Raw genomic sequence first — 25,822 nt, 5'->3', positions numbered from 1 at the left:
TGTGTTGGAAAACACTGCGGTTTTTCTTTCCGAGTTTCTCAGGCTCCTCCGAGCCGGAGGAGCCTGAGAAACTTGGAAAGAAAAACTGCAGCGTTTTCCAACACAATAACGTTGTATTTATGTTTGCGGTCGCTTCAAAAGCGACCGCAAACATAAATACAATGTTTTTAAAGCTGTGGTTTTATTTCTAAGTTTTCCGGGCTCCTCCAGCCCGGAAAACTTAGAAAATAAACCACAGCTAGTGCTCATTTTTTTAAAATAAATAAATAGCACTTACCGAGATCCAGCTGCAGCTTTCCTGCTCTGGTCTCCGGTCCCTGTCCTCTGCCTACAGCACTAATGAAGAGAAAGCCACCCAGTGGTAGCCTTTGTTTACTACAGCTGGCTGGCTTTTCCTTCATTAGTGCCGCAAAAGCAAAAGCCAGCACAGGAGGGCCTCCATTTCACAAAATGGATGCGCCCATGTGCTGGCTTTTGCGAATTTTGGGCTTGAATAGCTCAAAATTTTACATAGGAAGTTTTAAAACGGAGAATGCTAGTATTTTTTTTTTTATGTTGCCTATCTATTTTTTAAATAACATTTTTTACTAGACCATCCCTTTAATTTTTAGGGAATCCCAGATAGAAAGTAGAGCTAATTCAGTCCAGCTCATTGCTATGAAGCAGACTTGTGTTTGGTCCAGTATGTCCTTTGCTTCTCCATGGGTTAGGATTTCACCATATACGTAGATTTCCAGTATTTTGGATGAGTGGGGGAGGTTTGAATGGCAGGCAGTTGATGGGGTTGTCTGTGCTTCTTGTGGGATCTTAGCAAAAGTGTTTCATGTAGGCGGATTTGAGGCTCCTTCCTGTTTTCATTGAGAGGTTCAGGAGCTTGAGTAAGTATGTTGCTAGTGTTCCTTTGCTGAGGATGTGCTTGTAGATGTCCGGTGGACAGGGGTCTGATGGAGAGCTGGTTTTGTTGCTTTCCTTCATTAGTTTAGTAAACTACTCTGTGGAAATTGTTGAGAAGCAATGAATTGTTGTGGTTGCCTTTAAGGGGCTGAAGCGGGTGGTCGCTGGTAGTGTTGCTGCTCATGTCTTTGGGCAAATAACTTGCTGGAAGTTTAGGTCTTTGTTTTTAAAGTAGTTTGCAAGGTCGTCATAGAATTTCTTTGAGGGGGTTTCTTATCTCATTTATGTTGTTGAACAACTTTCTCTGCACTACTTGCTTTCAAAATTCTTTCTGCATAGTGTGGTTTCCTTGCCTTTAGTATTTCTGCTTTGTAGAGCTAGATCTGCTTTTGGTACGCAATGTTGTCATGTTAGTTCTAGTTTCCGGTTTGCTTTCTTCAAAGCCTGGTAGAACGGGGTAAATCACCTTGAAGCCATTTTGTTCTAGGAGGGCATGAAGAATTTCTCTGGTGCTATGGAATCTAGGACTTCTGTGATACATTTTGGGGCGAGTCTGTGGAAGGGAGTCCATGAGAGAATTATTTAGGTTTGTGGATTCTAGTATGGTGTGGAATTGAATTATTTATGTACTTATAAAGCGCCGAAAACCTAGAGGTATCGGGCGCATCGCATAAAACTGGATTACTACAAAAAGACGGAAGACGACCTATACCGATATCTAATCTCTGTACTCTGGTATCCCAATTTACTTAAAGATATGTGTCTTTAGGCTCCTTCTGAAGGCCATATGACTAGGCTCAAGTCAAAGAGCAAGAGGGAGATTATTCCATTCCCTTGCTGCCCTTGCAGGGAAGGCTCTGCCAAGCCCCACTGCTCGTCTATATGATGAAATTCTGATCCTGCCCATTGCCTCTGATCTCAGGGCGCGATTCAGATCATATTGCATGATCTTTTTCTTATGATATTTTGGTGCAACACCAAAGAGACACTTGTGTACCAGCGTTAGGGATTTGAATTGGATCCGGTCTTCAATCCTAAGCCAATGCAAGGCTAGCCTGTCATTTGAGATGTATTCACTCTGATTTTCCTTGTATTATTCTGATGATATTTTTCTCTAACACCTGGCATTTTTCCAGGCAGTTCTTACTACCCCAGAGCATTAGAGCATTGCCATAATCCATGCAGGACAGAATGATGGCTCTTGCAATAGTCGCTGTGTTCTTCTTGCTCAAGAATGGCCGGATCGCTCTGAGTAAGCACAGATGATAGGAGCTGCTTTTATGCAGATAATGCACCTGGGCATTAGAGCCCAGCGACGCTTCCATTATGATTCCAAGCATTTTTACCTGCCCCAACACCTGTATGTTGGTCTCTTTGATAACAAAGGACTCATATTCAGGCCCTAATTTAGCTTGAGCTTTTGGAGTGCCAAAGATCATCAACTCAGTCTTCTTACTATTAAGACACATCCAGTTGCTCATCATCCAATTCTCTATGATGTTATACCGTATAGAGATTTTAGTACTGTCCTTGCTGTAATCACTGTCCAACTCAAACACTAACTGGGTATCATCGGCGTAATTTGTAAAAAATGTCAAAGGTGAGAGACTTCTATTGTTTACTGTTTGACATTAATGGATTCACAGTTCTTAAGCAGTATTGTGAATCAATGAGAGCTCTGGGAGAAACTGTACTCCATTACAAAGCCATCCCTTCTAATCCGTATCCAACGTGTTCTTCTGGATATCCTGCTTTAAAAAGGTCAACCGGTTTCGATGACTCCTAGATTTGTCATCTTCTTCAGGACCAAGTTGTTTTGTTCTGTCTTAAAATAGATCAGCGTGTCAGACGAATGTGGGGGTCAATCACCACTTCCACCTAGGGAAAAGTATCGGACTAGTTTTGGTATAGGTCCGGTAGGTAAAAATTGCTTTCTTTTTGCATGTTAGCGTTATTCTACATAGCTTCTTATAGTATTGAATTATAGTTTCTATTGTGAGAAGCAGGACTCAATATGTTCCCCTATAGCACCCCTATATCACCCAGGTGCTCCATTTTCAAACCAAATTGATGCATATTCAGCCAAGGTAAGGGTTTACCTTAGACCCAGACATTTACGTAGAGTCTGTGTGCTCTTGTGGCTATCCTGGTCTCCTGTTGGTCGAGATCAAAAGAATCCCTGCGACGGTCATAGGTCTCCTAGGGATTAGAAGGGATGATTGATGTTAGTCGTGACCCTTGTTACAAAGAGCCATTCGAAAGTTGTCTAATTTGTATTTTTTAAGGATTACCCATTGTGGTACCCAGTATTGCACAGTTATATCTGGATTACCATTCTAGTCGTCGGTATGAGCGTGGGTCCGGTTGTCAGATTCAGTTTTGTTGCGAGTTCTTCCAGACTAATATTGCGATTACGTGCAGAGTGCGAGTTACAGAATGTGATTCAAGTGTGGACCGTTAGTGCATGAAAATGCAGTACATGTGTCTCGTGCCACCTTATCGCTTGTATTGTTATACAGTCTTAAGTGATTGTGCCGCGTCATTGCTTTTAGTTAGCTACAGTAAAGCAAGGTGGCATTCTCGTGCTCTAATGTAGACTCGCATGCAATATTGGCTAGTAGGTATGGTGATCTGGGAGAGCTCGCTCCTCATGCGCGTATCTCTGTCAAGGCCTTTTTAGATTGCTCAATTCGTATCGTGTCCGATCCTGCGATTCCAATCGTATGAGGACCGGGATTGCAGTGGCTTACCGTGGTTAATGGTGTGTTCCCAGCCTGCAGGTTACGCGAAAAGCTGCATCACTCGCGCTCCGTCTCACCAAACAAAAGTGTTGCCCGGCAACCCTGTCGGAGCTTAAATGGCGCATCTTCACTGTTCATGCCCCTTTCAGCCGTCGGGCATTTTGGAGTGGACCTAGGCTGCTAGTGTTTGTATGGCATGTATGTGATACAAATATTATATGGTATCGCCACTGTATGTTGAGGGAGCAGGCTCCATAATCCCTCCTTGTTCTTGAACTAGGGACCAGCCTATATGCGTACATGGTGTCTCAGCACACTAATTAAAATGTGGAAAGTGAAACTTACAATAATTTGATCACGATCATCAGTGGCCCAAATAACTGCCCATGATCAGGGGTAGCCATAGTATTGCAGTTATTAGTGCAGTTCGTATAATTCAGTTATGTGAACCCCAAGGGCCATTAGCAAGCACCACAGTGCTCGTTTCTTGAGCCTATGTTTCTGGTTCCCCCATGGATGCTATGCTGGATTTGTCCTAGCGTCGCATGGTGGCCCATTTGGAGGCACCTATTGGTCCAACACTGTTCAAAGGATGTATTCCTTGTCTGTGGGGTCTACTTCATGAGGGCAAGGTCACGCCATTATATCTCCTCGTTGAGGCCCTTCCTCACTGTGTCCTAACGAAATATCCATAACGGTTCGCGTTTTAGTAACATTTCACCATAGTTGCCTCCCCTACATGGTGGTCTAATTTTTTCTAATATGGTCCATTTGAAATCATCCTGTGTTTGGCCATGTGTTTGGAAGTGGTCAACCAGGGGTGATGTACGTTGTTTTTGTACGGATACAGGACCCATGTTCGATGAGTCTAGTTTTTACTTCGCTCATTCTCATGCCCCCCGTACCGTAGATTGCACAGGCAAGTAATGAGGTATATGACACCTTTTGACTTGCAGTTTGTAAAATGTCTCTGTTCCCACGGGGTTCGCCATCCTATTTCGAAGCTTTTGCTTCTGGTGGTTTGGGCACATAGTGCACCCTCCACATGGGATATGGCCCCTTGGTTTGGTTGTGCCCCAAATCGTGGGGTCCCTTGGAGTAGGATCTTTTTCTTTGAGCGTGTGTATTAGACTGTCTCTCAGATTCCTTCGTCTCTTGATGGCAAAGGAGGGCATCGGAAGCAAACTGGAGCCCATGTTCAGAATGGGCCACAGTCTTTTGATCTCTCTCTCTTCAGAGAGTTGCTGTGATTTCCTCTCTCTCAGTGACCTTAGCATGCTGTTGTAGCGTGATGTCCCGGGGTATGTTTCTAGCTCGCTTACAGGTATCGATTATTCTTTTAGGGTAACCTCTATTTGTTTTTTTAGGGCTCCCGCTTGTGTGCGTTATAGTCGGACAAAGTGCATGTTCTTCGATACCTAAGGAACTGGCCGAAAGGTAGGTTATCCCCTCAGTGCTTTTGGGTGATAGCTGTTGTACTGTAACAGTGAGTTCTTGTCAGTGTCCTTCTTGTATACTTTTGACATCAGTCTACATTCCTGAACAGAAGTATGGAGGTCAGGAAGTGAGTTTCCATCCTGCTGGAGTCCATTGTGAAGTTGAGATGGGTGTTGCAAGCGTTCAGCCATAGGTGGAAGGCTGGCAGTTCTTCACACGTGCCTTGAAAGATTACAAGAACATCGTCGATGTACCTCTTCCACATCTTAATGTTGTTCAGGAAGGGATTTGTTCTTGCCATCTGTTAAAATCACCCACAAACAAAGTTGTGGTGTTAGAGGACCTCAAATTGTTTAACTGCATGGTCAGTTCGTTCTTGAAATCTGAACTCAGTGGGGGGGGGGGGGGGGTCTGTATACAACTATAATGTTGATGCAGTTGTTCGCAGTGGGGGTGAATTTCACAGCCTACACAAATAATGACCGCTGGGAAAAGATGAATATTGTCCCTTGCTATCACTGCCACCCCACCTCCTAACCCAGTTTCTTTGTTCCTCTTATACATTTTGTACCCTTCCGGTACCACCTTGGAGTTTACAGGACCGGTAGGGTCTTGAAGCCAGGCCTCTGTCAGAAATAATGTCTAGTTCCTCATCAACTATTAGATCATGCATGTCTTGCACGTGTTTACATAATGATCGTGTATTCAATAAACAGGCTTTCCAGACCGTCAAGTGCTTTCCCTTTATGCTAGTTTTAGCCTGTGCTGCTGCGTTACATAATATGGTTTTGGCGGGGACCGGGATTGGTATGGATGGGGCACCTTAGGAGGGGGGGGGATTGGCTGCATCAGGCCCCTAGCGTCCGATTTTTATCTGGCCACCCTTATAGCCTCTAAAACCTCCAGCATGCCCATTTTAACCTTTGAGCGTGTAAGAGGTCTGGCCTGCCGCCCGTCGCCAACCGTCAATAACTGTCCCAGACACGCCTGTGGGGTACATTTGATGTTGAAAGAACTACAAAAACCTGGGGATTGTAGTTCTTTCAGCAACTAAGCTTGTGGCAACCTTTAACAACTGAGTAGCTGCAGAATTGCAGATACTAAAATATGGAGGCACGGCAAATAATGTTCCTCAGGGTAGAGTGTTTTCCGGTCTTAGTTGGAGCTCCCAAGAATATGTACTGGGGAGAAGTTGTAGTTAGCAGGAATGACAGATTTGTTAGATGATCTATTGCTAAATGGAGGAAGAGTAATTCACAGTCTGATGATTAAGGGTGGTGCCCCTGTGGTTTGAGGTGTTCTTTGTAGCCTATGGTAGGCCACCTCCTTTTCTTCCTATGCGGTTGGTCAGCTTAAGCTTGAAGTTATCAAGGAGGGATTAAGTATACCTTAAAGCCATCTATTAGCCATTATCTGTGGTGAACAGTATATCCGTTCTCCCTTTGCAAAGTTTGGGCGTTGACCAGACTGCACTGAATTTTCATTTTTTATTGGTGCGTTTGTCAAATGGCGGTTGGGTTGGTAGGTTGAATAGTCCTTGGTTCCTTTTGTCCTTTTATCTGCTGATTGACTTTGATTTGGGGCTGGGTTAGGAGTGTCAGTTGTTTCTGGTATTTTGGTAATAAAATCATCAATACGACCCCAGATACCAACACTGAACACAGTCACTTTAACTCGAAAACCACTAGGACTTGGTATTAGAAACATTACAAAGGTGCAGCAAACAGAATATTGCGGGCATTGAGGTGGGAGGGGAACACAAAACCATAGGACACCAAAAGTCAGAATACATTTAGGCTCATAGCACCAACTCATTACACTCCTAGGAAAAATATATACATTAACACTTTGCAGTAATCCATGGCATCAACCATTTGTCACAGGAAGGAGTATAACGCCAGGCTAAAAATTACATATACAGATCAGTGGCACAAGCTAAAATTCTAGTCAATTAGAGTGAGCCAGTTACAGCACAACCTTCCAGAAGAGTTTAGGCACAAACAGTTGTGGATACTTTACACCATCCCCTCTAGGATTAACACTGACTTGATATAAGAGCACTTTCCTTTTAATGAAGTAGGGAGTCTTCAAAGTTCGGCTCTCAGTCTCCAAAACCAGGTTATTCCAGGCTTGCTCCAGAAGAGGATATGTTCTTTGTGCCTAGGCATATTCAAATGAAGCTAGCTCAGCAGATAATAGATACACCCCCCCCCCCCCATGGCGAGTGGGTCTTCTGCCTCTCGGCTTCCGTTAGTTCCTCAAATCCAGCTTCTGCTCTCTATCGTGCATAAGGTTTTGACCTTCTCTATTCGGGATAAATATGAATTCACAAATTAGCTGTGTTCATGCTGAAGCAAGGCCAACCCATTGCAAAGTATTCCCACGGTTTAATAGAAGGACCTTGATCTCTCCTCGATAGTCCTGGTCAATCACGCTGACCTCTAAAGAATGTTTGTGGACTAACCTCAATTTAATATAGGTTCCCTCTGGTATCTCCACTTTTAGGCTTGTCCCTTCTTGGGAGGAACGGTACCTTCTTCATATCCATTTCGGTCACAGCCCACAACTCCTGCTGCGACTTGCGTGGAAAGTCCAGCTAGGTTTGTCACTCCCATCACTCTCACATCTTGGGTGAGAATGCATGACCTCTATCAGGGCTAGAGGATCCCACTTTGGACACCACAGGTCAGATGGCAGAGAAAATACTGACTCTTGGAGACAGTCAAGGGTTTTCCTTTTCGTTGTTGGGCCTAGAGCGGTCCTTCACCCACTAGTCTTGCCGTAATCCTCCTCCCTAATTTAGGCACCCGTAACCCCTAGTTAGTCCTACCGAAGGTTAACCACTGCCTAATGTCTAATGGTGGTTCCCTAAAACTGGCTATCCAAATGCCCTCTGGGACTTTGTAACTCACCGTAATCTAACCAAAGGTGTATGTTCTTATTGGAGTTAGGATAGTGCCATTCACTTATTCGGTTGGATTCAGGCTAGTTTGTCACGAAACTCCTCTTTTCTACTCTTACCATCACTACCTCCTCCTTCGAAAGTACTCCATTCTACATGCTTCTCTCCTCTTACTCCTTGCGTTCACCCTTTGATATTACCCACCTCTCCCACTCCACCCTTCTACTACCCTCATCCTCCTCCTCCCACTAGTACTACAAAAAAACCTTGATGTTCACTCCTTACACTAACTTCTACTCATGCACACTCAAACTGCAGACCCACTTTCACTCCTAAATCAATACCTCACCTGCTCCAACTACATGCTCTAAAATCTGTCACCGCCCTCCTTCCTCCTGCTAGTTTTTTGGTCGCCCCCCACCTCTGACCTACCCCCGAAAAACTGACCCACCAGTTTAAGTGTCCCTCACCGTGGGGAGCTTGACCACCTTTTTCTAACCAATGTGTGCTCTTCTTCACTTCCCAGGACATGGGCAGAATAAAAAGTCCCAAAAAGGGGGGCTATGTCCCACCCACTGTCTCTGCGCAGGCTCGCCGGCAATGATCATGACAGCGTAGCAAGTTCAATGTCCCAGTTCCTATTTCGGATCTGTTCACATGGACTGTTTCAGTAAGTTTGAAGCAAGGTCTTCCTGGTGTGCCCACCCCCTAGCCCCTCTTTGTCCCTGGTGGTCTAGGGTATCTTTAATTGATGGTGCAAGCTTACCAGAGGAATCTGCAAAGCACGCAAGCACTGCTCTAGTGTGCAGCTGCAGAAGCAGTTTCTATCTTGGGTAGGTCGCTACTGCGCTCGTGTCTCTGAGGGCATGTGGGTGCTCTTCTCAGCTTATTGCTGTATGGAGAGTGGGGGGTTGATGTCTATTTTCTCGCTTGGCCTCCGTTAGTGTTTGACCTTACTCTGGGGTTGTCTGAAAATAAAGAACACTGGTGAGCATCTCAAACAAGTAAGGCTGGAGATAAGGGTTTGCAAAACACCCAGACTCGCACCCTGGTGAAGGGCAGAGGGGAGGGGAATTGGGTCCCTCCCGGCTGCCACCGTCCACTTCAGGGGAAGGAACAATTGGCTATAGATTCCTCTTGTATAGGAATCCCATCCCTTGCTGAGAGGTGTTCCCACTCCTTGACAAAGCCAGGTTAGTGGCCTGGTCACATCCTATGCTGTTAGAGTATCCATTGCACCAGTGCACCTAAAATGACATTGCAGAAAGGGACTTTGGGGCCCCTGGGAGCACAGCATAAGGAGGGGGTTGCTGCTCCCCTTACTGGAACCATAAAAAAGAGGGTATAGTATCAGTCACCTTCAAAGTCAATGAAGAAAAAAATCCCAATGAGTCCAGCAGAGGGTAAGATTTGCAAAAAAGAGTCTCTCTAACAATAGCCTATGTAACAAATGTCCCGAATTAACTGAACTGGCCTAAGCTCTCACACCTGTCTAACTTGTTTTCTTATAATGCGCTCAATTTGTATTTTATAGATGAAGAATGATATACATAAAGGGCAATATCTTGGTTCAATGACACAGTTCAGGTAATCTTTCATGATAGCACTCATTATGTGATGGTCTGGCCAGAAACTAGACAAAGAGCAGTCTTACCGATGCAGAGGATGATGTTGCTACACACGGTTATTGTGACAAAGGGAGAAGAGCCTGATGAAACCTAGAAGTATACTAGAGATGTTGGTTATTTGGTATGTCGTTTGACAACACATAACAAGACAGTAGTAGAGAGGGTATGTGTTAGAAAGCCATTACTTTGTTACCACACCTGCAATCCAGAGGATTATTCCAGTTTTGTAATGCAGTCAATTATATGATATGGGATTCATAACCCACCTGTAAGTGTTTCTAGGCACGACAAGACAAGGAAGGGGAACAGAGGGAGGACAAAAATAGCAATCTTACCAGGCTTGTGTCATTCAGATCACGCAAGTGCAGGGAAGTGGAAGGGGAGAAGTGCCGGTAACTCAATAAGTGCAGCCAGCGAGTGGCTCATAAGTGCAGAGAGAAGGGGCTGTGGGGTTGCAGATACAGACCATAAGTGCTGGGAAGCCCAGAGGCAGTGCAAGAGCAACTGGACATGCAGGAGCCAGGGCCCGAGTTCAGAGGGTAACCAGGCGACCAGCGCATGGAGCAGTCGGGACATCAGCTGGGGGGAGGAAGAGAGAAAGTGGAAGTGAAATGGAAGGTGTTACGTTGCTTCCGGAACCGAAGGTGGTTCTGCTCAAGTTTGAGAGAAGCAGGGAGACTACTCCTGAAGGGGGGCCGAAGAGAGAGATCTGCCCCCAACTCTCTGCTTGGAAAATAGTCTGACCCTCAGAGTTCGAAGTGGATGAGCGGAAAGCTCGAGGGGGGAGATGGATAGGAAGAGAGCTGAGGTAGTGCGGTTTCAGGCCCCAGAAAGCCTCGTGGACGATGCAAAGGGTCTTGAACTTGATCCTTAATGCCACAGGAAGCCATTGAAGAGATTTCAGAGCTGGAGAGATACTATCCCTGGGCTTGAGACCAAGGTAAAGTCTTGCAGTCCTATTCTGGATAAGTTGGAGAGTAGAGGCAGGAAGATTTAGAAAGAGGCTGTTGCAGTAGTCCAGCCTAGAGAGGACCAGAGCTCTGGAGACCGGAAGCTTCTGGGGGCAAGTGAGGAAAGTAAGAATACCTCTGAGGCGGTGCAGCTGATAGTTTGACTTCTTAAAGACGTCAGATGTGAGGCGAGAGGGTGGAGTCTAAGAGGACACCAAGGTTCTTAGCCTCACAGATAGGAGCAGGAAGAGGGCCCAGACCGGGTAGCCAGAGAGAGAGAGAGAGAGGAAAGGAAGGAGCTGGTTTTCCGATGAGGAGGAGCTCAGGATTACTGGCATTAAGGTAGAGATCATTAGCGGCACACCATTCCTGAATTGCGGCCAGTCTGGTATGAGAGAAGGGGAAGAGGCAGCTGAGGGGAGCCTGAAAGAGAGCTTGTTGTCATCCACATAATACTGTGGAGCAGAAAATAGCAATGCAGTGGGCCTGGTAGTGGTTGAAAAGCCAGGGAGAAAAGTTAGACCCCATGGGGAATACCACAAGTAGAGAGCGAGATAGAGGAAAGACCCCAGTTGAACCCGAGAGGGTTGGTCAGTGAGAAAGGTCAGCCAGGCCAGAGATACCCAGGTTATCACGGAGGTGATTGAGCAAGATGGCATGGTTGATCGTATCAAAAGCAGAAGAAAGATCAAGGAGAATGAAGACAGAAGGAAGGTTAGAATCAAGGTTAGAGAGCAGGTCTTCACGTATTAGTAATTATTGTATTTTATATAGCGCCTTTGTCCAAAGCGCTTTACATAGGACAGTCAACAATATAATGAATGAATCAGAATGCAAGTCAGCATTGATTGATTTTCAAGCGTTCAGACGGGTTGTTAAATGCTGCAGAGATGCAGATTTATATGTGCGCTGTCTTCTTAGCGAGGATAGAAAGTCTGTATTGCCTTTGGTTAGATAGGGCTGTGGCAGAAAGCGGCGTGAAAGTAGCAGCGAAAGCCTCAACTGACAAGCTTCATGGGTCGGATGTCCAAGAAGGTAGGTGGCAGTGCTGGAGTCAGATTAGCCTGAGGGAAAGAGAGACAGGGAGAAGAGAAAGAGAGAGAGCAAGAGAAAGAGAGAGAGCAAGAGAAAGAGAGAGCAAGAGAAAGAGAGAGAGCGCAAGAGAAAGAGAGAGAGCAAGAGAAAGAGCAAGAGAAAGAGAGCAAGAGAGCGCAAGAAAGAAACAGAAAGCAGGAGAAAGAAAGCAGGAGAAAGAGAAAGCGGGAGAAAGAGAAAGCGGGAGAAAGAGAAAGCGGGAGAAAGAGAAAGCGGGAGAAAGAAAGCGAGAGAAAGAGAGCAAAACACCTTAGAAAAATGTATGAGGCTGAGGTCTTGACCATAACCTTAAAGCATGTCGAGAGAAGGCTGATTTATCTGTGTATTTGTGTTTTGTCTTTTAGTCAGATCATTGTTGTATTAGTTTGACAGATGGTCGTTTTAACGATTTGAATATGTATTACAAATTGTTTTTTTGCCAATACCCATGTTCACGTGATTAATGTAAAACAAAAATCACTTACAAGAATTCTCACCTATCTGACAGTGTGTTGGGAAGTTGGGTAGCAAGTGGTGTCTTGCTTGTGTATACGGTTTACTCCTCACACACCCTTACCTCCTTACAAAAAAAAAAAAGGAAAAAGTTATTGTGCTCAACTTGTTTACCCCTTAAACACTGGGGTACAGTTAACTAACACAAAGTTGAATATCTGTAAACTCAATTTTTGCTCTCACCATCATGACAAGAACTACAGTCGAAACATAGAAAACAGGAGCAGCACTATATTCTTGCGCACCAGAGACAATGCGAGACATTAGGCTTAGCCACGAGATCTCACCAAAGCATCTGGAATACCTAAAGAGCTGAGGCCCTGGAGAAATACATCAGTTGGAGAAGTCAACACACATTTCAAACCAAAAGTAGTATCAATGGAGTCTGGGTAACAATGTACCTAGGACAGGATGACTGAGTTATATGGAAAGTGAAAGTTGCTCAATTAACAGCCCGCTTATTGGCAAGTGCCCAAGGGATAACCCCAGATACATGGATTGGATTAGCCACTGCTTTGTTATTATGGCCTCTTCAGTGTCCCGAGCTGCAAGGACTTAAAAAAAAAAAAAAAAAAAAAGACTATCAGGTGATGTTGGTGGGTAATAAAATAGGTTGTGAAAGATGGGCTGTAGGTACGACACTGCAAGGAATGTAATTGTTTAGGTGTAATGCCAGTTGTATATGGAGGACTAGAACTGAAGCCGGAGACTTATTTTTCTGCTCAAAATCTATTCAAAAACCCATAATGTGTTTTGGTCGATGGTTAGGTCACAGTCGGTAAGTTGAGACTGATGAGGCCATGAATTGGTCCGAAAGGGTTCTGCATAGGTTTGAAAAACCTCCTAGAGCTTTTATCCCAGATCAAAGAATCAAAGTGAATAAACAGTTGCATAACAGAAATAGTGTTTATTTGCATTTATTTTATTTGTTGGTAGCGCCCAGACCCTGAGGTATCACGGCGCTAGGATGGTTACATAATAGTAAATGCATTGCGACTTTAGGTTTACAGTGTGGTCACAGAGACCAGAGACAATGTGTTACAAACAGCGGCAGCGAGGTTGCATTCAGGCTCAGTAGTTATAGCTACGAACATTGCAGTAGTGAGCAGTGGAGCGGTAGATAAGGACAAGAAACAGCTAGTTTTCATTGTGAGCAGTATGTGGTAAAAATGGTTATGCATATTTGTTGGAGAGCAGTTTATTTTTTTCTCCAGATGTTCAGGTAGGAGGGTGGGTATTCCAGATGGTGGGAGCAATGAAGGTGAAGCTGGGGCCTCCGGCTGTTTTTCTGGTGAATCTCGGGGTGGTTAGCAAGGTGGTTTAACTAGGGGAAACGTGCTTTCGGGGTTGTGCACCGTTTCAGATGTGTGTATAATAACTAAAAGCATTCAGGAGAGACCGACAACAGCTGCAATCGCAGGTCTCACTTTTCTCTCCTCTTTTAGCAGGCCTGGTAATTTTTTGCTGTAAGTGTTGAGGAAATGTATATGAAGCCAGATCTCCAATAAAGACTTATAGATAGTGAAAACTTACATAGAAAAACAGAAAAAGAGATTGATGCACTGATGAACACCAAGCTTTTAAAGTGTATTGGGGGACAATGGGGTTAATAAAAGTCTGTCCATGTAGGCTCGGTTCCCATGAAACCCTTTTGTATGCAATAGGGCGAGGGATTTATAAAGATGTTTTGTACTATCGACTGAAAACCGATTATTTTGTGTAATTATATGATTTTATCACATGGCTAAAAGTATTAAAACTATGCAAAAAAAAGTCTCAATTAACTTTCTTAATTTCAAGATGAACAATATTACTTTGACTCCAATTCCCTTTCTAAAGTATTGCAGTGTTCATTATAAGCATTTTATGTCGGTTCATGTTGCACGCTCGAGCCTTAAACTGCTGAACTTGCAGTATTTTCTCAAAGAATCACAGTGTCATGAGGTATAAACTATTAGAGAAACTAAGCTCTTGGGAAAGGAAGCAATGCAAGTACATAAATGTACAGTGGAAGTCGGCGTTACTAAACTCCGTTCAGCAGGGCTTTCTAGAAGGATCTGGTCATGCGATTGAAAAATAACATATCTATCGCTGACTGACTGTATGGGGGTGTGGGGGAGGTAGCCCGCTTTTACTGTGTAGAAGTATGGTGGGTAGAAAGGTTGTTGCGGTTTGTTCGGGTGCAGTGGGCAGGTCTCTGTGTAGCTGCCTTAGCAGTGTTTCCCCACACCAGCTTACACGCCGGGCTGTGGGAGCTGTAAAGGGCTCGGGCTGACAGTCTGTATTCCTTCACTGAATCAAACTGACCCGACTCTGAGGGACACTACACAAGGCAAGAAAACCACCCAAGAACGCAGAGAGATTTAACAGTCAAGGACTCGGCAAAGGAAGCCCCACAGTAGGAAGAAGCAGGGTTCAGGGCCCTTTAAACCGGCAATTAAAGACAAGTTGAAACAGGGTGTTGGAGCCCCCAAAGTACAACTATATGAAGTGTGACTGCCAAACATAACCATAAAGGGGAGACTGGAAAGACCTAATGCTGGAGAGGCGTTTGGCAGTTTTTACTATATCATTTTGTTTTAGGCCCCAGACTAACTTGGACACTTAAATATTATTCCAACTCTGTTCCCGATTTTACCCTGTACTGTATAACCCATCCGCCCCCCAATAAACCACATAAAGCTTTTAAACTTAGAGTGTCTGCGGACCACTGATCGCAGTCACGCACGTAAATCAAACATTTACAGAGGACTAATGCTCGTCCACACACACCATTCACCATACTATAGGGCTGTGACAAACATACTGCATACGTTGCACTGGGAACAAGTGTTCGTGACCGTTACATGAGTGTGCGGAAAATGAAGGAGCACTTGCACCCCATTACGAGTAACACACAATGCACTTTATAAAGGAAGACATGTATTTACAGAAGAATCACGCACAAACACTTAATACGCATGTAACACAGGAATAAGGGGCCCAATAGTTGAATGTACCCAATACACTCAACATCCATACACACACCAAAAATGCATTACAGAGATTTAACCAATTTATAGAAAGTAAGTACAGTTGAGGTGACTACATAAAAAACAGCAAGTTTACAAACATTGCAAACGTTGCAAATGCCAGCATTAAGGTAGAGATATTCTGTACAACTGAAGTATTTCCCAAACTCAAACTAGTTCCATCAAACTACAAATAATCCTGGCTTCACTCTACAACACTACTTCACAATACTCACTTTAAGTATTCGGTACCAATCTCTATACCGAGAAGGCACTCCAACCTGCCATGCCGCTGCCACCACAAAGCCACTCACTACGTACGTTCGGGATAGCCTCCAACCATGCCCAGGGGACATTGTGCCCAGGCTCTTCCAAGAGCCCCAATGTGGTCTGCAGCACTCTGCAACCTCCTCTCATTTTGCGTAAAATTGAAAACATATGTACAAAAAATGATGTGTGTGCTGAAGTGCTAAATAGAAGTCGTCCATAGAAGTCAATGCAACAAACATAAGATAAAATAAGAAAAATAAATGTAAACATTCTATAGAAAACTTGTTGGTTTCTACTCACATAGAATCATGCCGGACTAATTGGCCATTTTGACGAGCTGTGTTTTCACTCATAGACCGCTCTCTCTTTGAACGGCCCATTGAACGACCCTGCAGAGAAAAGAAATTAAACCGTTACGCCTGCTACAGTTTCCCACATGAGAATTAATTCTGACACATAGTACAAGAGAGATGTGCAGTGTAAGGGTGTCCCCAATTGTAAGGGTGTACCTAATTACGCTCACACCAGAATAAATACACACCTATAAGGAAATAAGTCCAAGAGTCTATCTTGTAAGGATAACAAGTTTAATCTTAGAGGAACGAGGATGGTAGCAAAGAACTCAGTTGCGTGAAAAGTCTTCTTCTGTTCCTCACCCGTTACTTTCTCCTGCCCCAGTGGTCCCATGCAGGAGGTTATATAGGCCTATCTTGATGTAGTTGCGTCACTGGATACAGGCCATGGCTCCATCCCACACCATCCTGCTTCCATATAAGGGATGCTCCAGAGCCTTCCTTTCTTCATGGTCAGCGGTTTCTGTCAGAACATGCTACTCTACATTTGGCTAATTTATGCAATAATACACTGTAGCTGATGCTCTCCTTCATTTTGATATATATATATATATATATATATATATATATATATATGGTTAAGTTGCCCTATTAAAAACCTATGCCATTCTGTACAAAAACTTTGTAAAAAAGGACGTTATGATTACAAGTACAATCTAAAAACCCCTGAAATTCAGGAGGTATGGTAGGCTAATCACCCATTTTTTCCATCTGCACTCTCCACTGCTACCACTACCACCCCGACCATAAAAGATGCCACCACACGTCACTGATGACATAACATGGGAAAATAATGCCAATTTAAAATGCCTACCTGCAAGCGGTTGTGTGTATTATGTTAGTAGCAAGATTTGAGGGGTGTTTATATAATGGTAAACATGCAATAACGAGCTAACACTGCAAGACTGCATATACACTTGTGGTAGTAGAAACAATAAATATGAAGACCCACAATGCATACAAATTAGAGGCACACACAGGGAAACTAAACAAAGGAAGAAACTGCATCATCAGAAAATGTTAATGGCATTAAAGTTTATCTTCCTGTATTCAAATTAAGTGTGTTGGATGCCTCCTATTGCGCCATTCATGTGTACCATGATCTGAGAACAAACCCTAAGGCATGTACTTTAAGGACATATGAGAAGGTTAACATTTTCATGTACAGCACCTTTTGAAATTTTATATTGTGATTGTTAGTGAAGAAAACCAGCTGGCCTAGATTTATTTTGCAATGACCCAATATAAGTAAGCCAGACATGTGATGTCATCAATGACATTTTTCATGTTATCTATTATATCCTGGGTGTTAGTCTTAGCAGTGCACGGTGGTGGCGCGAGTTATGGTTGCTTAGCTGACATAAAAGAAAGGGGCTAAAGATGGGATGGCGTCAGTGATGGCATCAATGACATGTGTGGTGGCATCTTTTATGGTCGGGGTGGTAGTGGTAGCAGTGGAGAGTGCAGATGGAAAAAATGGGTGATTAGCCTACCATAACTCCCGAATTTCAGGGGTTTTTAGATTGTACTTGTAATCATAACATCCTTTTTACAGTTTTTGTACAGAATGGCATAGGTTTTTAATAGGGCAACTTAACCAAAACGTCCCTTTAACAACGTTTTTTTTGTAGTCAATTTTGGACTTTTTTTTAGTAGGGCAACGTAACCATAATATCCTTTGAGAAACGTTTTTTGAATGATTTGCATAGGTTGGCAGTACTGTACGTGATAATTAACATAAGTTGACCAACATTTTTATTGAGCTTTTAGAAGGATTCCAATAGTAACAAACAAGCATACCGTAAAGCAACATGTGATTTCACTGTCCATCTTTCTACGAATTGCACAGTACCATAAGCTGTATGGTCACATGGTGCAGAATGCATACACACTGCACAATAATATGGGTTAGTCGTTGATAGTGCAGAAGGACAAGGTGTATTGTTGTATGAACTTGTAACTGCAACACTTCCCGTTCACTCAACAGGACAAGTTCACTCAACAGGACAAGTTTGCACCACAATAGAAGCAAGAGTGCATACTGAGGTCTTTGATTCAGTAAACCCCATTCCACCCTTAAAAAAGTGGGGGCTGAATGCCATTACAATACAGATTTTATGGCACTAACCCATTCCACCAAAAAGGATTTTTTATCTTTCAACCGGAACGCCTCTGGCGTTCCCGTTTGAAGAAAACAAATCCTTTTCCAAGATGGCCACCATGGAAAGGGAAAGCGGCCGTTGCATAGAAAGTCTTTTTCCGCTTTCCATTACAGCTGCCAGAAAGTAAAAAAGGAAAACGTGTGACCGTAGTGGGCGAAGAAGATTTGTATTCGTTTGAAAAGGTGTGGTTATCAGCAACACCTTTAAGCAAAAGCCAGTGTCTGGTGGACATGTCGACTGCAATGCAATGTTTTGTCCCAACCTGTAAATGGAAGTATTTACTTCCCCGACACTGTGGTCAGTAAGCATACCTACAGCGTACCCTTCAGAGACCAAAGGCGTACCCGTTGATTGCTTATGTACATGACGACACTTGTGAAGCATGAAAACACTACGACATGTAAAATAAAAAGGTGTTTGTTTGTGCGCAATGACCTTTACATAAGTGTGTGGAACATGCAGGGAATATGTTTGGCAAAAATGAGCATGCAGAATGCAAAAAAGTAATCCTCTAATATGTGGACAAAATCACAACAACCCCTGTGAAGTGAAGTGCACTAATGGCAGAAATATGGCAAGCAACACCCTTACCACTGACCTGTGCACACATTTTTGTATAAGTGCCACAAGGTGAAAAGGGTGAAGAAATGTGTAGTACGAAGGTATAAGGAAGCACTGCTTTTGAAAAGTTTCTGTACAGCAAACACTTTCATTGCACCGGAACTCATTTTTCCACTTTTAGAAAGATAACAAATCTGACAACATAGCGTCTTCATGCAGAACTAATCTTTGTAATTGGGGCAGCTGGGTAACAGAAAGTACCCTAACGGCACGAAAGCATAATAGATGGGCCTGAGCCTTATGTTGCCAAATCAAGTGGTGTGCAATAGCGTTCTGGATAATGTACCTTGGCAGAGTAAACAAATGCTTTCTTAAAGGCTTACGCACCGTGATACGGCACCTATTAAAGAACATACTACAACCTGCAACGTACCATGGCAGATTGTGAAGGGGAACATGAAATTATTAAAAAACACACTTGCATGTAAAAAGTAGGAATGTACTTTTATTTCACAATGCACAGTGCTAAATCATCTCCCTTTTTCAAGGAAATTTGAAGTTTGCGTCTCCGCCGCACAATGAAAATGTTAATTTTGATGGTCACGTTGATGTTTTCCCTACACAGTCCCCACGCGTTGGCGCCACAGTTTTTATCATGCACACAGTGCGCAGTGGCGACACAGTAGTAGGTTTCCACTCACAATCATTGGCAAGATGCAGTCAATCCCTGTGATGTAGTCCATCAGAAAGAATAATGTTAGTGGCAATGGTGATGTTTAACCACACAAATTATGCGTTGCTGGCACAGAAGGCGTATTCCTGTCACAGTGATTTACAAGGCGACATGAATGGCTGCGAACTATGACAACAGAAAGGAGGCTATGTTGCGTCTTACTGCTACAACTTCGTAGGGACATAGAGGTCCGATGCGGTCATTCCATTCAATGATGACGCACATACAAACGGTGACAAATAGCTGCAATTGACGATTAAAAAACCTGTCACTCGGACACTGCAATCCATGACACTCGCACTATGGAAGGAAGTAGCTGAGGGGAAAATGACAAAAAATCTATCAATATGAAGCCTTTGCGGAAATGTAAGGTGCACTACATAGCATATCTATAAATAATGAATGTTATATGGGGAAATGTACTGACTCCCTACAAACGGCGACAATGTGTAATAGACATACTAGGTAAAAAGTGTCAGTGCCACATAAATTTCATAGGTAATAGTGGAAATTGTAGTGACATCGTATAGACGGCGGTTATGTGCAATCTGAAATTTCAACAACACACAAACTTCCAAATGCATTACTAGTAATATTTTTTTGTGTTTTCACACTAAGTAAATAATGGCAGTTTGGCTTACAGGCCTAGGAAATAAGCTTACATTATGTGCACCGGCTCCATTTCGGCTTCCGCAATCACACAGTAGTTGTTTGCAGTAAGAAGTCCTCGGGAACTGATATTTCATGAGCTTCACAAACCTTTTTTGAAGCATAACTTATCAAAGGGAATGTTTCACAAACTGTGACTCCCTACATTCTTTCTGTCTCTGTTCCGTGTACGTCAAGGTTGAAAAACAATTGACCCTGATGAGGTTTGCTACATGTGCGCCCATACTGAGCGCCTATTGAAAAAATGAACTGACCTTCACTCCGAACGCAAATACATTCTCATTTTGCAACAACATATCAGCAGTCAATGACAACTGTTACACCCAACCACGTGCAGTCGCGCGGTGTTGACGAATCCGTGCAGGTGGCTGCCTCAGCTTCCAAAACATAGGACGCCAGTCTAACCGCACTACCTTTGGTGGTGGCTTCTTACATAGACGCAGTAAGTGCTTGTCGTACGTTGCCTACCAAGTTTCACTGTACGGGACGATATTTATTCAGATTTGTAGAGCGCACGTCAGCCCGGGGGCATCGTGGCGCTTGTTACAGACATATCTTGGTTACAAATATTACAATACAATGAAGCAATATTAACAAGATATTGGTAACAAGAATAAAGCACTGTTTCACTTCCTATTGCCACATACAAGTAATGCTTACCTTTCGACACAGTGTTCCATAAGGGTTTGTTTGCAGGAATTTCGGCGTTCAACACAATAACTAAATGACCATGGCGGCCGTATCAAAAGAAAGCTATGCACTTGACGCTGCGGCAGAACCAATCTGTGAAAGCGCTACATCTTGACGTACAGCATGCCAGAGATTAGCCAATAGAAATCTTCTCCACTGAGCGAACAGGGAAGTGGGACCGCGGAGCGGACATGGATATCACTAATTCTTAAACTGCTACTTTTTGATCGCTTTAAAAAGGAAAGTACAGTATGATTGCTCACAAAATTTACAAAAGCATGCTTTGGGGAATAAGCCCCTGCTGCAAAATTGATGACAATCTGTCCACTGGTTTGCCCTGTAGCCGTGCGCAAAGTTTTTGCCCCATTCAATCTATGGGAAAGAAATAAGTTTGGGACCCCCCTATAACTTTGCCCCCCCCGGACAAATCCTTACCAAACTTTGGGGAAAAATTCAGAGTGGCCCATATACTTTTTTTGCAAACTTTGGTAAGGATTCGTCCAGGGGGAGCAGAGTTATAAGCCACCCAAAAAGTGATCTTATGGAAACAGCACCTTAACCATTACTACATGCAGACAGACAGACAGACAGACAGACAGACAGACACACACACCTTTTCACAATTGACCTCGGGAGAATTGACCCCAGCAACCTCCCACCCAATCCCCTTATATTATTTATAATCCAAAACCAACCCAATACATATATAAAATAACTAAAATAATATAAAGGTCAATTGTTCAGAGGGTCAATTAGGACCACTTTAATTAGGTCAATTGTGCATAAGGTCAATTGTAAAAGGTCAATTTGGGTAATACCATTCTTTCCATGTTTCACTCATTCTACTCATGTTTTTATCTGGTCCTGTAATCTTGCTTAAACCATATTTTCATACTTCTGCAGTTTGTCGCACAGAGCATGTAAAATCTATTTTTAGTCTGCATGGGCCCTTTGACAGACAGTAAACAGCTGGTGAGTCACGTGTGCTCTGCCAGTGCCAGCTAGCGAATACCATGACAATGCCTGTAGTTCATTTTTAGTACAGGCCACATTTTTCTTGGAAGGAAGGGAGGACGACTTTTGCATCTACCGTACTAAGATTTTTACAAATGCATAGGATCTGATATTTACAAATGTATTCAGCTAATAGTCAATTGCGCCTTATGTTTAAACAATAAATGGCTCTTTCAGTGCTTGCCCATGTCCTTCTTCAGTGCCTGCCCATGTCCTTCAGTGCCTGCCCATGTCCGAGTATGTGATTATATCTGCATGAGAGAGCCTTCCCAGTGCCTATAGCACCTAAAAGAGGTCTTGCCTAATTCTAAAGCGCTTGGTGGTGCAGTAGGACCCTAGTTCCTTCCCAACATTCCCCCCTTTCGTTACTTGTACAGTAACTAACTCATCCCCACCCGACATATCTACAACCCCAAAAATATCAGTTTGAGTTTCGCTGTTTATTGTATGGCCAGGTGTTTACATCCTCCAATTGATACCATCATCTTTGCACTATAAGGAACTAGATTGACACAACATTGGAGACCCAATTGGAACGTGCAGAAGAGGACCAAGAAGACTACGATAAAAGGCACCAGTATTTTTACTGCTGCCTCAAGCCATGTTGGGTCCCAATCAAAGGCAAGCGATAGCCAATCCATGTTCTGAACTCCACCTTCTTTCTTCATTTGAACACCTAGATTGTGCACCGACTCGATGATGTGGAATAGTGACCCATTCTCAGCATCCTCTGGTGGTACAAAAGTGCAGCAGCTGCTTCCCAACTTTTTACACATTCCTTCTATGGCTGTTAGCAAATCCAGCATGTAACAGTTCTGCACAGTCATGAGTCTCAATGCATTGAGCTCTACTTTGATGGCGTTGAACCCATTCTCTGTGTCATTGGCCAGCTGGACTAACTCCCATTGGACTATCTGCACCCACTTGGCGTTTGCAGCTGCTTGTACCCCAGGAGCCAAAAAAGATCAAAAGAAAGTATCTAATGAGCTAAAAAGTCGAAACTCGTCAGGTATTCCTCTGAGCAGTGCAGAAGTGTCTTTCGACACATAGTTTGATCTCTTCTTTCTTCCGCACTGTTGAAATCGTTTTTTTGCTGGCAGCATATGAAATTGTGTGATCTGCAAGTCTCTTTCTGCTTCTTTAGGTGCTGGAGTGACTGTTTGCACCTTGACAGGAATTTCTTCTCCCTTGAGGTGTTCTTCCGGCATTACTAGTAGCACTGAGAGCAGGGTGGTGTTACGCTCACCTGGTATCCACGGGGATGCCACCCAGCCCTGGTTGGATGATTTGCACTCTCGAACCCTCTCCCGGTCCCTTGGTAAGGCCTCCAGTTAAAGATGGGTCTTTATTGTAAAAGGTGGATTCTCCGTCCTGCTCCTCGTGGCAGGGGCACGAGCAGCGACCAAGTTACTTCACTGGTGCAAGCCCCCCTGTGGTAATCCAGGCCTGCTGCGACTCCGTAGGTTTGCTGCTTTACAGTCTTTATATGCAGTTCTTATGTTCCTCTTAGTACAAATAATAATGTCTTGCTTCTTTCCTTTTAGGTATGGAAAGGTATTTTGGTGTTTTCATGCAGTTTGAAGATGAGCATGGGCCGCTAGGCGAAAGGGGGATGTGCACGATGCTGTCCGGTGAGTAATGTGCGAGGCACAGCGTTGTTTTGCCTTTTATATTGCTAACCTGTGTCTTTTCTCTCCTTGCAGGTTGCGATGTTCGTCACTGAGCGCCGTAATGTTCCAGCAATGATACTGACCAGGAGATGACTACCCAGGTAAGAACTGTGTGGCTTTCTTCATTCAGGAGGAAACGTGAGTAAACGCTTACTAATGCTGTCTTTCTTTCTCCTCTTTTCAGGTTATGGTATTCCAGGATGCATGCGGTGCCGGATGATGGAGTTCGTACCTTCAGGTGAGTGGAACTGAAGTCAGCGATGGATTGAAGACAGGATACTGTTCCAGGTAAGTTTCGTAGTGTTCTTTCTCTCTCTGCAGGTCCTTGGTTTCAGGTAAGGTGGCATCAAAGAACTGGACACGGCGAGCGTTACGTTGCCCACAGCAGAATAACGCAAAGCATGTTCTGCTGTTTGGGTGCGGTTTAAATAGTCTCAGGTAAAGTATTCCAGGTAATATAGTCCGTAAATAGTCCAATGATGGTTATGAGCCTGGAGCCAAAGGCGCCAGGACTGACTCCAAGAGAGTCTTGGATGAGGTTTTAAGGCCTTTGACCTGGCCCTAACTGGAAGACTGACTTGACAGTGAGGGCCAGGGGCAAGGGTCATGACAGGTGGCCAGTGAACACTTGCCCCTCGAGGATGGTGGAAGCTGCAAGAAGGCTCGTTGGCCACAAAGCAAGTAGTAATCCATCACTGCTGCCGTACCTTTCGTCATATCAGGGATCACAAGAGTGTGGTTGAACTGTGTGTTTGCAGCAACCGGAACTGTTCCTTTATTGCTAAAACAAAGTTCATAGTCTATGGCCCTATGTATTTCCACTGGCTTCTCCATTGTTGCAATCCATGTCAGCCATGTGAAGTATGGTGACCATATTTTCGCACACAGTCTCTACTTGGGCTATTGTTTCTTTGCTGTACTCCAACAGTCCATCTGCTGGGCAGGTCACTGTGGTGCCCTGCCGTTTGTCCTTGACATGCGAGTGACCTCCCAGGGAAAAATATGGTACTTGTAGACACTTGCTGTATTTCGCATTGCCATTGCACGTTGTGTGCCTGGCATGTGTCCTTTTTCCTACATAGTGCAAGATCTACCAGGCATTGTGCCTCTGTAAATGGGACTGGATGTGGAACTAAAACCTTAGGAGCCCCAGATGCATGCGGGATAGTTTCATTTCTATCTCGACATCTTGTCTGCCAATACTAAATCATTTTTTGTGGCAACTGGCATATATGGGTTACATATGAACAATCTGCTCTGGGGTTGTACCCCTATTTCTCCTAAATTTTGCATGACTCGGTGTTCATTGACGTAATTGGTCAATCAGTGTGTTCTTTTTCTATAAACTGTGTTATTTATGTATGTTCTTTGATGTCATTTGTACTTATTAAATTGGTATGTTTTTTGTTACAAACAATAAAATACAAGAAAGTTCTTGTTTAATATGTATCTACTTTAGTCTCATAAGGTTACCTTCAGCAGTGAGATACCAGAAAATGAAATACTGACAATTTGATATAATCTGCTGTTTAGGCTACCAGTTGAACTATTGCTGATAGCTATTTAAATGATACCTTTAACTTAGTTTGTTCAGGAACACCCTTGTGTTTTCGGATAAGTGCACACACATAACAGCTTTCATTAATCACATTTCTTCCTGCAGTATGCATATCGGAGTACCAGCTGTTCAATGATTCGAGTACCCTATATCAGAAATGCTGACAAAGGCCAACGCCTTACAAAAATCATACATCATTCGTAATTCCCATTTTATTCGTAAAGAAAACGTGTTTGGGTGGCCGGCAAAAAGTGAGACATTGACTCTTTTATATCATGGGGGAGGCGAAGAGGGAGAGAAAGAGAGAAAGAGAGAAAGAGAGAAAGAGAGAAAGAGAGAAAGAGAGAAAGAGAGAAAGAGAGAAAGAGAAACAATTTTCCGACAAGGGCCGACCGGGTTCATGACTTCAAAATTGCCACTGCACACCATACTGGCATGGACCTTTATTAAAACTTTTTTGATTAGGTCCTTACTCTGTTGATTGAGCGTTGCCTTGTCTCAGGTGCTCTTCGGACATCCGAGAGATGCACCCAATATCTTAAATCCTTCACGCGGACGGCGAGAGGTATACAGAACACCACCTCATATGGACCTTGGAACCTGGGATTGTTGCATCGACGCACAACGTTTTTTACGTAGATCAGCTCCCCAGGCAATAATGGTTCAGTTGTGGCAGATATGTTTGCAGTTGCTGTCCCTTCCAGTGTGTCCTGTCCTTTGCGCCTGGGTGGCGCAATCTGTCGAGAGATATATTTGATAGCACGTGTTAGTACTGTTAAATATTCCCTAAATTCCTCTCTTAGTACTGTCGCTGTTTGATGTGCATTTGACGATTTCCTCACAGGGGATTTGGGGCTTTGCTTGCGCCTGCCTGTGACTGTCATGTGGTGTCAAATGGTGGTCCTTACTATGCTTTGTGCGTAAACTGAAGAGGGCCAAGATCAAACAGTGTACCCAGTTTTTCTTCAACGTGGAACACAATTACTTTTCAA

The 25,822-nt window shown here is 43.7% G+C and overlaps 1 protein-coding gene across 8 annotated transcripts in view; it reads right to left on the bottom strand.

The window, feature by feature from the left end:
* Positions 1-25,822, bottom strand: part of MFF (mitochondrial fission factor) — a 532,802-nt gene that overhangs the window by 321,113 nt on the left and 185,867 nt on the right. For all 8 annotated transcript variants that reach the window (XM_069618195.1, XM_069618198.1, XM_069618199.1 and 5 more), the window contains exon 5: positions 15,721-15,809. In XM_069618195.1, the coding sequence (XP_069474296.1) occupies positions 15,721-15,809 (89 nt within the window). The remainder of the gene's footprint in view (positions 1-15,720; positions 15,810-25,822) is intronic.

This window comes from Ambystoma mexicanum, chromosome 10, assembly GCF_040938575.1.
Source record: "Ambystoma mexicanum isolate Mex_15411 chromosome 10, UKY_AmexF1_1, whole genome shotgun sequence".
In the NCBI taxonomy this organism is placed as follows: Eukaryota; Metazoa; Chordata; class Amphibia; order Caudata; family Ambystomatidae; genus Ambystoma; species Ambystoma mexicanum.
The sequence above is the reverse complement of the archived record's forward strand: the minus strand, read 5'-3'. Positions and strand labels throughout refer to the sequence as shown.